The 14209-nt window shown below is 40.4% G+C and overlaps 1 protein-coding gene across 4 annotated transcripts; it reads right to left on the bottom strand.

Annotated features, from left to right (window-relative positions):
* Positions 1–1236: 1236 nt before the first annotated feature.
* LOC130175571 (natural resistance-associated macrophage protein 2-like) lies at positions 1237–13259 on the bottom strand. 4 transcript variants are annotated; one of them, XM_056386146.1, is made up of 17 exons: positions 12939–13259; positions 11761–11850; positions 10547–10698; positions 10318–10440; positions 8472–8591; positions 6706–6812; positions 6520–6590; positions 6356–6423; positions 6016–6171; positions 5763–5921; positions 5521–5607; positions 4199–4318; positions 3791–3940; positions 2912–2985; positions 2663–2816; positions 1770–1907; positions 1237–1377 (listed from the first exon to the last, which is right to left on the bottom strand). In XM_056386146.1, exons 1-16 carry the CDS (start codon positions 12964–12966, stop codon positions 1800–1802), a joined length of 1767 nt encoding a protein of 588 aa, XP_056242121.1. In that variant the 5' UTR covers positions 12967–13259; the 3' UTR covers positions 1237–1377; positions 1770–1799. The 4 variants fall into 4 exon arrangements, with proteins under 4 accessions (XP_056242121.1, XP_056242120.1, XP_056242122.1 ...); XM_056386145.1 differs by having other exon boundaries at positions 1237–1907; XM_056386147.1 differs by having other exon boundaries at positions 1237–1907; positions 10547–10695.
* Between the last annotated feature and the right edge of the window lie 950 nt (positions 13260–14209).

Here is a 14209-nt window from a genome sequence, read left to right as displayed (position 1 = left end):
TTTCTACATTTCACACCTGGGAATCCACAGCGTCTACTTACAGCCTTATGCACTCTGCCATGCATTAGCTACATCCAATCATGCTGATGACAAACTAGCTGTTGAAATGTGCTTGCAGCATCTGAGCCTCATGTAGGGCTGGGACTGTAGGGTCTACAATCATGTGATTTGCTGGAAGAGCCCCCCCTCCACCCCCACCCCCACCCCTCCCTCCCTCCTCCTCCTCCTCCTCCCACCACCTCGCAGGCCTGCCCCTGAGTGGCCTCTGCTAGGCTATGTTTCCAGGAAAGGGGCCTACTGGACAGGCTGTGAGGCCTAGGCAGGGAGACATTGGCTCATTGAGAAAAACAAAAACAGAGAGGGGCGGTGGGAAGACTCTCCCCTCTTACATAACTCTGCCTCCATGACAGGGAAAGAAGAAGGAGAAGAAGAAGAAAAAAAAAAAAGTTCCCCGCCACAATGCAAAGAAAAACCTGTCCATCCGCCTCTCCTCGGCTTGCAAAGGCTGAAGCACTTCAGGACTGGAATTCGAGCAGCACTGAAACCAGCAGTGCTTGCTTGCTGTTGCACAATAGTTGCAACTCTTCAGACATACCACCACCACAGGCATGTCAAACACCAGCCACATCTGAATGTACACTATGAATAATACAGTCAAGTCCCATCACTGCAGCTTTTTCTGTTTGGTTTGTTTAATATAATAATGTTGTTTCTGTGCAATCGTAACAACACGTAAAACATGATGTAACGCACCATGTCATTTAATGTGTTGTGTTATGTTGTTCAGCTCTGGTGGTGAGACATTTACTGTGGCCGAGGAATCTCTCCTGTGACCTGCACTGCCTCCCTGTGGCCAAGAGAGAAACTGCATGGAGATAACAGGGTCTCTGCAGGTTCTTGATCAACATTGGATTCAGCTTCTTCGAAAAAGTCTTAAAACGTGTTAAAAAGTCACTATTCTATTTTTTTGGTGAGGTTTTAGGCAGCACCATCAGACTGCTAAGAAGTAGTGATAAAGAATATTTCTAGGCCATACCGTCTCTATAGGTTACTTTCATACGTTGGTCTGTGTCTGACTGTGAAACAGGTATTAAACTTCATCCATGAAAAAGGTTCAAAGTCTTAAATGCAACCTCCTGAACCTGCAGAAACCCAGAGACAGTGTTTTGTATGAGCTGCATGTTTTCATCTTCTCATCTTAATTGTTTTGTACAATCAGTAAAGATACAGACGATAACAGTTTATCGATTATTAAATAAATGCAGTACTGTGGAAAAGTTTTAGGCTCGTTAGCTGTTTAGATCCTTACCCATCACTTAGTACCATCAGGTAGGTGTCTTATCGGTCCCAAAATCATTCTGCAGTGGGACAACAACCCTAAACACACAACCAGAGTCATAAATAACTTTCTTCAGAACGCTTATCTCAACATCATGGAGTCAGTCTGGGATCACACGATGACAGAAGATACAGAGACTAAATGCTAATCTGCCAAGTACCATGGAAAAACTGTGTGGTCACACCATATTGATTTAGGTTTTTTCTATTTACAACACAAGTTGATTGATAAATAAAAACTATTCATGGTCTTATATTTGAAAGAATCCCCACTTTACTTTTAGTGCCTGGAACGTTTGCGCAGGACCGTAGATATGTATCGTGCAATTCATACAAAATTTCTAGTGACAGTTAATAAACCTATTGTATAAATAAATCAGCATCAAAGAAGACTGGATGTGCTGAAACAGTCAGGCTGCTCACAGCTGCACCTTTGTAATAAGCTCGAGCACACGTTTGATTCAGGAGTCGAACTCCGGCTGCTGCTCGATCAGAATGGTCGTGTCGTTCCCTCTCCTGGTGGCCGGGTCCAGACAGGAAACTCCCAGAGCGATGAGACACAGCCACACCTGCAGCACAGATAGAGACACACACATTAACAACTAATCAGTAATTGATCAGTCAGATGAAGATCACATATTCAATATAAAGTCGCAGCATCGTACCGTGAACCGTGCTGCTGTGATGTGACAACACTTCTATAAGTCTCATCATCGATTTATCCCAACACACACACAGAAAACCCATCTCTCAGATTCCAACAGGCCACAAGAAATACTTAAAATGTTAAATAACAAAACATAGAAATTACTCGTATACTTAAAAATTCACAAGATATTTTGCTCTGTAAAAGTCTGTCATACTTTCTCAGAGCTCAAAGTGACATCTTAAATTGAACCTGGAAAGAAAACCAACCAGCAAATATTGACATTTGACAGGTGAGAAACTGTGGATTTTTAGCATTCTTGTTTTAAAAAGGACTTTTTTATCAATTATCAACATTTTTTGCAGATCTAATTTTTATTCTTAGTGACCACGTCGTCCTGACATAAGGAAGTGGTTCTAGTTTGTTATAGACAGGCTAACAGAAAGCTAAAAGCGACAGCATTGTAAATATATGTAGACAGCATTATCTGGTTTTGTAACGACACGTTCCAACAATATTGTAGAAGATGGCTGAATCTGAAAAGACCGACTTGAAATCACAGTAAAGTTTATATTGTTAACCGTCTGAATAATTTGTTGTAGAATCTGGTTAAACAAGTTTTAGGTTCACAGAGGAATGAACATCATTCACAGTAAATTCTCTTCTGATGATACCTACCAGATATCCCACAAATGTCAGGTACGCTATGGAGAGGAACGCTGCCACCACATACAGCCACACACTGTTGAGTGCAGTCACATAAATCACAACAAAGTACACGTTGATGGCACACACCATCAAGATCACCACCCCTCCTCCGATCTTAAACACCCTGCAGAGAGAAGAGAACAAATATGTTTGAAAGTCGGATAATAAAGCGAGTGGAGTCGTAGTTGCCTTTGCGTCTCATGATGCAGATGAACTCACATGCCGTTGGCAAACTCATTCATGAGAGATGGCAAACTGGTGAAGGTGAGGATGGGAATGAGGGCGAATGGCAACTGTGAGAGAAGACAAAGGAGAAATGTGTGATATGTCACAGTGCAGGGGTGGAGAGTAACTAGCACAAGCCCAAGCTGGAGTAAACCCTGATGACATCCATAGGGGTTTTCAACAGTCATGAGTAAAAGAAGTTATAAATAACTTAATATTTAATAACTAGAAAATCAAAGATTGACTTTCTAGGAGATCAAACCCTTTTCCAGATGGAGTACATATTTACTATTTAGCTCATTAATTACTAAGAAAAGCATTAGACCGTGAGATTAATAAATCAGGTAATTTTATGAACTTGGAACTGGATCCAGAATGGAAAATTAAATCCAATCCTAACTATATATATATATATATATATATATATATATATATATATATATATATATTATATATATATATATATATTAATATAACTATATATCTTAACCTCCTAGGACCTGGCATCCACATATGAGGACCTCACATTTTGGGTTCTGTGGACCACAATACTAACTTTTTCTCAACAAGGGCCTGGTGACCACATATGAGGATATTATACTGCCACTCAGTAATCGAAATTTAAAACTAATGTCCTCATATGTGGACATCATTTTTCTCAGGTCCCAATCAGCCTATATAGCAAAGAATAGAGCTCGGGTCTTAGGAGGTTAATTATGTTAACGTGACGATAACGGATTGATAAAGCACAGATAAAGCGCTATGAGAGAAAGGTGATACACAAGGAGGATAAAGCAGACAAAGGCGGAGAGATGCTGATGAATGGTTGGATGAAGCTGCCAGTGAAGCAGTTTTTCCCCCCTCCTGTCTGACCTGCATGCTCTGCAGCACGTTGAGGAAGTCGTTCATGCCCGTAAGACGCTGCGTGTCCTGGAAGATGGCCACCAGCAGTGTGGGGGTGATGGCGAGGGAGCGGGTCAACAACACCCGAGCAAAACGCGACCAGCGCAGGTTCAGGAAACCCTGAGGGCAGGGAAACACATCAGTCTGTGTGCAGTTGCTTACGACTGTTTCAGCAAAGCAAAGAAGATCCTGCTGGATGTAACGGAGTTTTTGATGTAAAGCTACAAAAATAGTGTACGGCTAAAATTCAATAACACTATCGGACTGATATGGGAGAAGATATTTATGATGAAGGTGATGGACAGGGCTGATGTTTCCATTGTTTGTGCTATACGTGTGTGTTTTTGTGCACAGCTGATTCCTCCCTCCTCCACTGACCTCCATGACAAACTGACCAGAGTACGTTCCGGTCATGGTGGAGCTCTGACCAGCTGCAAGGATCCCCACAGCCCAGATGTAGAGCGCTGCTGGGCCAAAGAAACAGCCCAGCACCACTCCCTGCCACAGACACGCAAACAAGGAACACAGTCCATAAAACCAACTTAGGAAAACAAATTCAGCAGCAGCGTTACACACAACAGACAAGAAAACAAGTACAGTCTTATGTTGCTTCAATAAAAACAGGAGAGGACAAGACGCCAACATTTTAATTTAAAGCTACTTAAATCACTATTTTTATTATTTTCAGAGGATGAAATTACTGTAATTTGAAGGAAGTCACTAGTGGTGATAAACCCACAGAGAATTATCACTAAACTCTGCACTTCCCCTCAGATCTATGTGGTGTTTTAGCATCCTACAGCTCATTATTTTGGGTTTACAGCCCACAACTTCGCTGTTGTGTTTTGCTCTCACTGCTCTCATTAGTATCGTTTCAACAGCTTTTCTCAGTGAAAAATATCACCTATAAAAACCCACTGTGTGCCACTTGCCCAAAACCAAACACCAGACAAAGTTAGAAACAAGGTGCTGAACACAGTGGAGTATTTAGCAGCTACAGACCCAGATACACGGAGAGGGAAAAAGAATATTGGACTTACGTTCATCGAGCATGACCCCAAATGAAAGATGATGATGCTCCATGTCCGCTGGATGTCTAACAATTTTGCCACATCAGCTTTATAAGATGATAATAAATTTGAGCATGTTGTATTTACACCTTGTTGTGCTGCTCACAAAATAAGTGAATGCAGGTTAAAAGTGAATTAATTGATCCTTTAAACACAACACAACTAAAGAGTCAGGAGATCTGACTGTGTAGCAGCGTCCGTCTGCTGTTCGGTGCTCGCTGGGCAGGTATGGACAGCGGGTTTTTAGAGCTTCTTCTCTGAAAACAGCTGCTGCTAGAAACACACTGATGACAGCTGTATGCTGCATCTGAACTAGTTCATGCAATGTTTTGTCCGACCATGTTTATAGTTGTTGTGAAGGGCCACATTCAAAGACAAGGTGAACAATCGGAAATCATAGAGAGAGAGAGAGAGAGAGAGAGAGAGAGGTGCAATATCAAAAAAACAAAAACAAGGATAATGGTGGACATTTTTAGAAAGTGTCTTGTGGAACACATTCATTGTGTTGCACAGTCGCAAGACTGATAAGTAAACAGCTGTTAAAGCAACGTTGGCACTAACACTAACACGCTGAGGTGAACTTGCAAGCATTCTGTAGCAATAGCTGCATGGAAAGGGCTTGAAACTTACCCCTTTATAGATGTCCACCTCTAGAGTTTCATTGTTCAGAGGGATTTCATGTGCATGAGGACTTCCTGACTGATTGCAGACATTGTGCTGAAATCAGAGAACACACACACACACACACACACACACACACACACACACACACGTAGCAGAACAGCCAATGAAATCACACATTTCTGAAATTCCAAAACACGGCTTTAATTTTACTCTTGTTAGATCTTAAGAGCAACTGCAGAGATACTCACCACCTCTAAATTTGTGCGTTCGTAGAAAGCCGTGGCAAAAACGGCCACCACAAAGACATTGATGAGGAAAGAGACAAACAGCGCAATGGTCGACTCAATGAAGAAATACTTGTTGGCCTCTTTTACTTCCTTCCTGTTTGTCCGATCCACCTCTCGAGACTGAAAGAACATTCGGATCGGCTGATGCAGTCAGACAGTTTCATATAGATGATTAGAAAAGGGAATTTCATAACTATTCAGCGATTGATCGCACCTTGACGAGAGCAGAGTGGAGGTAAATGTTGTGAGGCATGATGACTGCTCCTACGATGCCGACGGCCTGGCCCAGCTGAACTGGCCCACAGTCTTTACAGTACGGCACGAACATCCCCATCAGCAGCTGGCCTTGGTCTGGACTCACTGTCACATACTGACGGAGGGGAAACAGAGAGGAACTGCATAAAGTCATTGACTTATTTATTGCATGTGACTGGTTCAGGACCCTTAATTTAAATGTTATAACAAGCTCAAGCACAGACAGAAAATCATGGGTGGGAGAAACGTCTAAGAGAACCTGTTTAACTCATATTCAGTCATATGTTAAATGCTTGTACCTCATATCCAAATGTGATGGCCATGACAGTAATGAGCAAACCAAAAAATGCTTCCAGCTTCCTCAGACCTGCAGAGAAAGAACGTGTTTCACTACAGTTTGAAAATGATCCATGTAAAACTCTGACGATGTGTGAAGACGCGACAGAAAACGCCCACAACGTACCATACTTGTCCAAGAAGAGGAAGACGAAGGTGTCGATGATGGTGATGAGGACACCACCCCACAAGGGGATCCTACAGGTGAAAACACACAAAGACACACACATTGGAAATAATCAACATCCAGGTAGTAATCGAACCATTTTAAAGCGCTCGTCCTCATATTGAAGTGCGAGTCTGTTTACACCACCTGCCAGAGGAGAGAAGGCTGAAAGCGATGGCACAGCCAATGACCTCCTGCATGTCTGAGCCAATGATCGCCAGCTCCACCATCAACCACAGGATGATACGAGGCACCTGGACAGATGACACGGATGATATCATGTTCAAGGGGCTCTCTGCCGATTTTACACGTGAAGATCAGTTTACAGCAACATGCCAGCATGAGACGGGCAAGAACAACTTGAAACATCAAGATTAATATTATACAAGCACATATGAAATACAACAAAGTGTTGCAGTGGCATGTTCTGTCCTCATGTGGGCGTATGAGACAGTGTTGTCCAGCTCTGCTCTGATTGGTCCAGCCTTTGACCCATTCTTGCCTTAGCTGAGGAGTCAGCAGAAGCACTGAGTCCTGCTACAAGAAACCACAGCATCTCAGCTCTGAGCTGCACTCAGATTTAATGCAGCTGGAAGTTTTTTTGTTTGTTCCACTCACTGATGGATTTTCTCTCAGCGGTTGCTTGGTCAGCCATGTTTCTTATTTTGAAAAAAAGTTTCCCTTTATCCAGAAATCATAGAAGATTGGTCCTACTTGTAGTAGCGAGAGGTCCTAAATTGTGTCTGTATACAGACACCTAGCTAAAGCTACTGCAGTCTCATACAACAGTACAACAGTCCTACAATAAAAACCTGTCCTCAAAGTTTATAATGATCAGTCTTTAAAAGGTGTTGATTCAACTGGAGGATGTAGTTTGTTGTGCTGCAGGTGTTTCTATTATTTTGTCCACCACATTTATATCAATGAGGGTATGCAAAATAATAGAAAGACCTCTTTCTTTTGCTGTATCTGTAAAATATCTGTTTTTGTCAATATTTAAAGTGAACTATAGTTAATGGAAAGTGTGAGTGTATACAGGCCCATTTCAGCTTTGAGCTATTAGTTCAAAGCTGTAGCTAAATCATCTTGTTTTTATTAGACATAAAAAAGCTGATTTAGCTACAACAGTCCAGATGCATCAATCACAAAGCCAATTTCTTTTTCATTTTCAGTGAATTGTTTCCAGCTTTACATCATTTTGACCAATTACAAACTTGACCTATGGGTTTATTAAAATAGAGCAGCTTGTGTACATAGAGACTGACTGAGCCGGCTGACACGTCCACAACACAAACATCTTGACTTCTTCAGATGCATCTCTAAGTACTTTAAACAGAAAAAGGTAAAAGACGCAAATTCGGCCAATTCGACTTGAAACATGCCGCAGCAGAGATGCAGTAGCATGTTTGAGAACAAAGAAAAACAGAACAAAAGAGGTGGTCGCATGATGTTTTACCACGTTTGCCAACAGTTGCTTTTCCTCTTCAGTTATTAGAGAAGCAGATACATTTTTACACAAGCTGGATTTAGACGTACATCCACGTGAATAATTGATTCAGTCGCTCTGATTTTAACTGCAAATTAAATCAGATTCCACATTTTCTTTGATAAACTATCCTTGTCTTACATTTGATTTGAGTCTTTTCATTATATAATCCAAGGATTACAGCTACTGTAACAACAGAGCTGGTTACGCAATGAGGCAGTTTCAATAAACCAGGACGTTTGCTCACAGCCTCTCATTTAGATCATCTCTCCATTGCTGCTGAGACAACCCTGTTGGCCCGTTGTATTTGGAAGCCAATCACAAATGAAAACAGAAGATGCGGTGAGTGTAGGCAGGCAGTTAGGATGCTTCATGCAAAAAAGGAAATCGTCATTAACAGCTGGGATTAGATGTGTAACAGACTCACAGTGTGGTACTGGCGGTTGCAGACTTCAGCCAGGTGCATCCCGGTCACCACGCCCAGCCGGGCCGCCAGCCGCTGCAGCAGCAGGCCGATGATGGTGGCTCCCAGCAGCACCCAGAGGAGCTGACAGGACGAGAACAGAAGCGTCACTTCATCCACCACGTTATGAGATCAAATAATTGGCGATAAGATTTCGGTCTCGGAAAGTGATGTTCAGATATAATTCCAAAGTTTGTAGTTGTTCTTGTTGTAATGTGGATGTTGCCTGAGAAAATATTATTAGCAGTATTGCAGTATTAGGAGTTCTGTTAGACCACCACCTATTTGTGTTTGAAAAGCAAATTATTGATTATTTATTGGGATTTATACAATGTAAATATATTGTTACCTTCAGGAGATTTATGAGAAATTATGTAAAAGTTTTGATGCAAAATCTAAAAGTGAAAACATCCGCTTCTATTGTGATTCTATTCTATCATTTTTATTGGAGGGGAATATTTGTCTCATTTGCCTGCCCCTGGTCTACAGCCACGCTACATGCTACATATTCTAACATTTGAAATTATGACACTAGATGAAAGGTCAGTTTTTACAAATCCTCCCCTGGGGACCATGAATGTTCGTTTGTAAAAAACTTCATGGTGATTCATCCAACAGTTGTTGAAATACTGTATGTCAATAAAAACACAACAACATCAGCCTCGTGCTTATTTCTGAACATTATCTCACAAATATTTTTAGGCCGTGCACTGATGCCATCTGCATTTACTTCCTCTTCCTCAACATACATAGTTTTTTCTGGTAGATCTAAAAATGATAAAGGAAGTCTGGATTTATTCTTACATCACTCTCTCATTCTTCTGCCAGCGAGGTTATGCTTTCACCCACATGTGTCTCTCTGTTTGTCAGTGGAGCTGCATGGTACACCAATACTGTGTGGTATTTATATCTTTAGAGAGGACTCAGTATTGTCTGGTACAGATTTATTGTTGCCTTTTCTTCTCTTCAACACCACACTAAAGCAAAAAACATTTTCAAAACTTATTTGACTGTTTTATCTGATTGAAACTGACCACAAAAATGTTTCTGTTTGTCAGTATTTTGCAGCCTTACCACTCTGAATGGCAGCAGGATGTGAACCTCAAAAAGAATCACTTAACATTAACAAACAGTCTGGTTTAAGGCTAAAGGCTCAGTCACTCTTTCACCACTCTGTGAATATTCACTCCAACTCCTTCACCTTCACTCTAATTAAACCACGAGTGATGATTTCAAGAATGTGTTTCCAGGTCTGGCAACACTTTGTCGCTTTCTTTGTTAAACTTTGACCAGCAGTGTAGTGAGACTAATGTCAAGCCAATCTGAGAGAGCGTGGGAATAACCTGTCCTTAAGAAAAGCAGGGATGGATTGTGAGACAATGGGACCCTGGGCAAAGACATGTAAAAGCCAACCCCAACATCTACAAAAGAGCCAGACCCACAGATCAGCACAGAGCAACCGCATTGCATGTTGCATCTTTAAGGTTGTTTGTGTCCGTGTGGTTGTTGAGAGTCTTAGTGGTGGTTGGTTTTTTGATAATTTATTAACTGCTTAAGTAATTTTCTAAGTAAAAATGCCAGACGTTCCCAAGTTCCAGCTTCTTATTTGTGAGGATTTGCTGATTTTCTTTGTGTTAAGAGATTGTAACTGATTATCTTTGGATTTTGGACTCTGAAGTTACCAGAGCGTCAGAAATGGTGATTTTTCAGTATTCTCTGGCATTTTGTAGACAACACAATTAATTTATAAACGAGAAAGTAATCTGCAGTTTAACTGAAAATTGAAAATAATCATTACTTGCAGCCTTACCTTGAAGCCAGCTTTAGCACCAGACTGCAGGTCAGACTCGATGTTACCTGGGTCCAGGTAGGCTATGCTCATCAGAAACCCCGGCCCAGTGAAGGCCCACAGCTTACGGAGACTAAAACCCCTCTACAGGAGAGAAAAGTTAGCTGTAAGACTAACAACGTTAACAGGATCTAGACTGGAAATTAGCATCACTTCATTCATTAGCACTTTTCATGGACTGGTGGGTTACCTCGCTGTCGTCCTCGGGAACAGGGACCCTCTGGTCGAAGTAAGTACTAGACAAAGGGTCATTATCCTGTTTCTGGAGGAAGACCGAGGGAGCAGAGACTCTGTGTGTGTGTGTGGTCTGGATCACTGCTTTCTCTCCCACCACATCATCTGCTGAAATGTGACACAAACATGGTGAAACTACAACATAAATTTTACCTCTAAAGAATTTACATCACCCACAATCCTTCAGTGTAGCAAACACACACATACTCATGAAGGTGCAATAAAACAATGAGTTTCAGATTTCATTTTTTAACTTGGAAACAGCCTTTGACAAACGTCACCTCAATGTCCACTTTTGTGGAGCTTTTGATCATATCACATGATCTTCCTCATTAGTAGGAGTTGTCCTGTTGTCATGGAAATATAGAGACATTTGATGACACACTTTAAGGACTTCTTATCCACGATGACTTAGAAAAGTTAAGAGTTCAAAATGTTCTACATTTACAACTGCATGACAACTGTCGAACTTCTTCTTCATATGATTGAAAGCTTCAGAACAGCTGCTAAATGGACCTGGAGGTGAGACTGTCAAGAAAAACAAAACCACGCACTTCTGTGAAATCCAAATTATGCTTAGTATTTTAACTATACTCTAATATTTTCTTTTTTTTTTCTTGAAGATTACTGAATAATTTTACCTCTGAAAAAAGCAAAAACAACACAAGGGGAAAATTGTACCACTTATTCGGCTTTCGCAGAATAAGTGAAAACTCTGGCTTGTTGGTGGCGCTAGAGGAAATGAAAGGGGATCATTAAATTCATTAGGATTCATCTTCTGGTCCCCATGAATGTCTGTACAAAACTTTATGACAATAAATATAATAGTTGTTGAGATATTTCAGTGTGGATCAAAGGAGTAAACTGACAGAGTGAGCCAAACTAGGACAATATTCTACATACAGTACATAGGGCAAAGAGTTGAACAAGATAAACCGGTAATATAATGACTGTCTGAGGTTTGCCCTGGTTTAACGGGGGAAAGAAGAGCTTGGTGCTTCACTGTCAGAGGAGGCACCTCTCTCAACACTGAGGGGATTTGTTATACATGGCGTTGGCAGGAATGACTTCCTTGTAACTGAATAAATCCCTTTCTAAAAGGCTCTAAGCATTTCGTAAAACTGTGATAATTCCTCACAAAAAGACTGTCTACAAAATAAACACCCTCACCTTGTCCTCCAGCTTGTTCTGCCTCCTGATCTATGGGAACACTGGGAGGCAGAGAGGAGATGTGGATGTCTTCAGGGGGGGGGTCCCTGACTGGAAGCAAACAGGTAATTACAGCGAGATTATAGTAACTTACATGATCACAGCGCACACAAAACAAAACCCTTCCCACACGCTGAAAACCATGAGAATAAAGTGCACAGGTAATCATCAGGTTAGCTCTTCATTCAGCCTCAGGACATGGACGGATTAACCTCCTAGGGGGCCGTGGGGTCCAAATGTGTTGTTGGGCCCCCAGTGAAACCCCGCTCTACATGGCAGCTTCATCATGTCTCCACACAATCATCAGGTGTTGGCCATGCTAAAAGACAATCGACCTTGTTTATATATAAGTCGTTGCTGCTAACGAACGAGCGGTTCACAACATATTTACGTTAAACATATATGTGGAAATGACAAGAAATCTGAACTTGAACATCAAAAATTTAATGTGATGCAAAGGTGCTGTTACTGACGCTGCTTCCTATTCATGTTAATGTTTTTGCATTTCTTCAAATTAAATCTTAACTGAGGGTTAAAATAGAATATTTGATTGTTTTTTTTTGGAGGGGTTTTAACAATAAAACCCAACAGGAACACTCGTCCTCCCCTGACCCCACCTGACTGTTCAAATAAAAAAAATAAAGTTATATGAACAAATAAGATAACAAAATAATATTATATAAAAAGTCAGTGCTCAAATTAAAGCATAAGTCACCATTAAATGAGGTATTGCACAAGACATAAAGTGAAACTGCAAAAGTAAACACAACAGAGACATCATTACAAATATTTGGTCATGACATATATACGAATGATCAATTATTAAAATACTTGGATTAGTTAATCTTTTTGTCTGTCAACTAATCGATTAACTGACTATTCACTGCAGCTTTTCTAAAGTTAGTGACATGGAGTGAATTTGGAACAAGTGTCCAACTGATCATCCAACTTCGCTTTCACAGCAAAACCGGTTCCTGTGATATTACATCATATTATACCACAGGAAGTGTTGATAAGAACCATACGAACTTTGTCACACTATAAATCCTTGTTTTAAACACCAGGGAACTTGTGAGGAAAAAATAATAAACTTTAGACAATTTAAATACAGTCAGAGAGAGAGAGCACCTGAAACTCACCTGGACGGAGAAAGGAGAACATCTTCATTATGCACGGCAGGAAACTGTCAAACTTCTCCACATCAGACGACACGAGCAACAGAGGTGTGCGTGTACGTTCCGGTAAACTGATTCATTTCCCCTCTCTCCTCGTTTCCTTGTTGTTTCCACCGGAGTTTATGGAGAGCAGGAATGTCCGGCAGGTTGGACATCGTCCCTCCGAGTGAAGGTGTTGACTCACCTTACAGGTAAGTAAGGTGGACGAGGGAGGAAACCGCCTGAGGACAAAGTCACACACAAGGCCAATGTTTGACAAATGAACCAGTTGTTTCTCCGGTTTCTACCACGTGACCCGGTTTAAATGGCGAAAGTCTGAGCTGATACTGAACCTGGATTCAGGAAGATTTACAGACTATCAAAATAAAACAGATATAAACCAGGTTATTATTTTATACTCATAACTACATCTTTAACCAAAAATGCACTTTTAACCCAGAAATAAAAATGTTTATTCACTTATAGTCAAGTTACATTTTCTGTGTAAAATATGAGATTTTTGCTCGTTTACTTTCAAAATAAAAGTCTCAGCAAGGCCCATGGTTTGTTTGCGGCTACAAGTTTCAAAATAAACCTTTTATTTAGATGGGAATATATCTTTTGTTTTGATTTATTATTTATTATTTAATTCAAATAAACATAATTTTTTGTTGCACAATTTAGATTTTTATTATTTAATACTCATCTGTAATTATGTCTCAAGACCCCTTGCTGGTTTGGAACCACAAACATAATGTATTGCCAAAAAGATAATAAGGAAAATAATCTAGCTATGGATCTGTATTAATGCATATGTTATAATCCCCAACCAGTGCAACAGGATTTAAGATTAGATCTGAAACGATTAGTTGATTGAAAGAAAATTAATCTGCAACTATTTTCAATTAACTGTGTAAAGCACTTTTCATGCAAATATTAAAAAAATGTTCTGGTTCCAGCTTCTCAAATGGAGGAATTTGCTGGATTTCTTTGTCGTATATGAATATAAATAAAGCATATGAAGTTATTAAAATATCCTTTGGATTCTGAACAGTTGGTCGGACAAAACAAGACATTTGAAGACAACACCTTTTTTCACCATTAGGCTATTTAACACTTCATAGATTAAACAGTTAATCGATTGATTGACAAAATAATCAGCAGATTAATAAATTTCAAATATACTGAAATCACCCCACATAGCTACATTCCCCCGGCCCTCAGAAAATTAAAAAATAACAGTGTTAACAGTGTTT

Source organism: Seriola aureovittata, chromosome 9 (genome assembly GCF_021018895.1).
Source record: "Seriola aureovittata isolate HTS-2021-v1 ecotype China chromosome 9, ASM2101889v1, whole genome shotgun sequence".
NCBI classification, from domain to species: Eukaryota; Metazoa; Chordata; class Actinopteri; order Carangiformes; family Carangidae; genus Seriola; species Seriola aureovittata.
This window is presented reverse-complemented; position numbering and strand designations above follow the sequence as displayed.

What these genes read in the sequence shown, in the direction of transcription:
- LOC130175571 (XM_056386145.1), bottom strand. Translation starts at nt 12,966, where the DNA reads ATGAAGATGTTCTCCTTTCTCCGTCCAG. An exon ending in CCTCTTCTTGGACAAGTATG is followed by an intron (nt 6,424 to 6,519) that starts GTACGTTGTGGG and finishes CTTTCTCTGCAG; the next exon opens with GTCTGAGGAAGCTGGAAGCA. An exon ending in CTGGTCAGTTTGTCATGGAG is followed by an intron (nt 3,941 to 4,198) that starts GTCAGTGGAGGA and finishes CCCTGCCCTCAG; the next exon opens with GGTTTCCTGAACCTGCGCTG.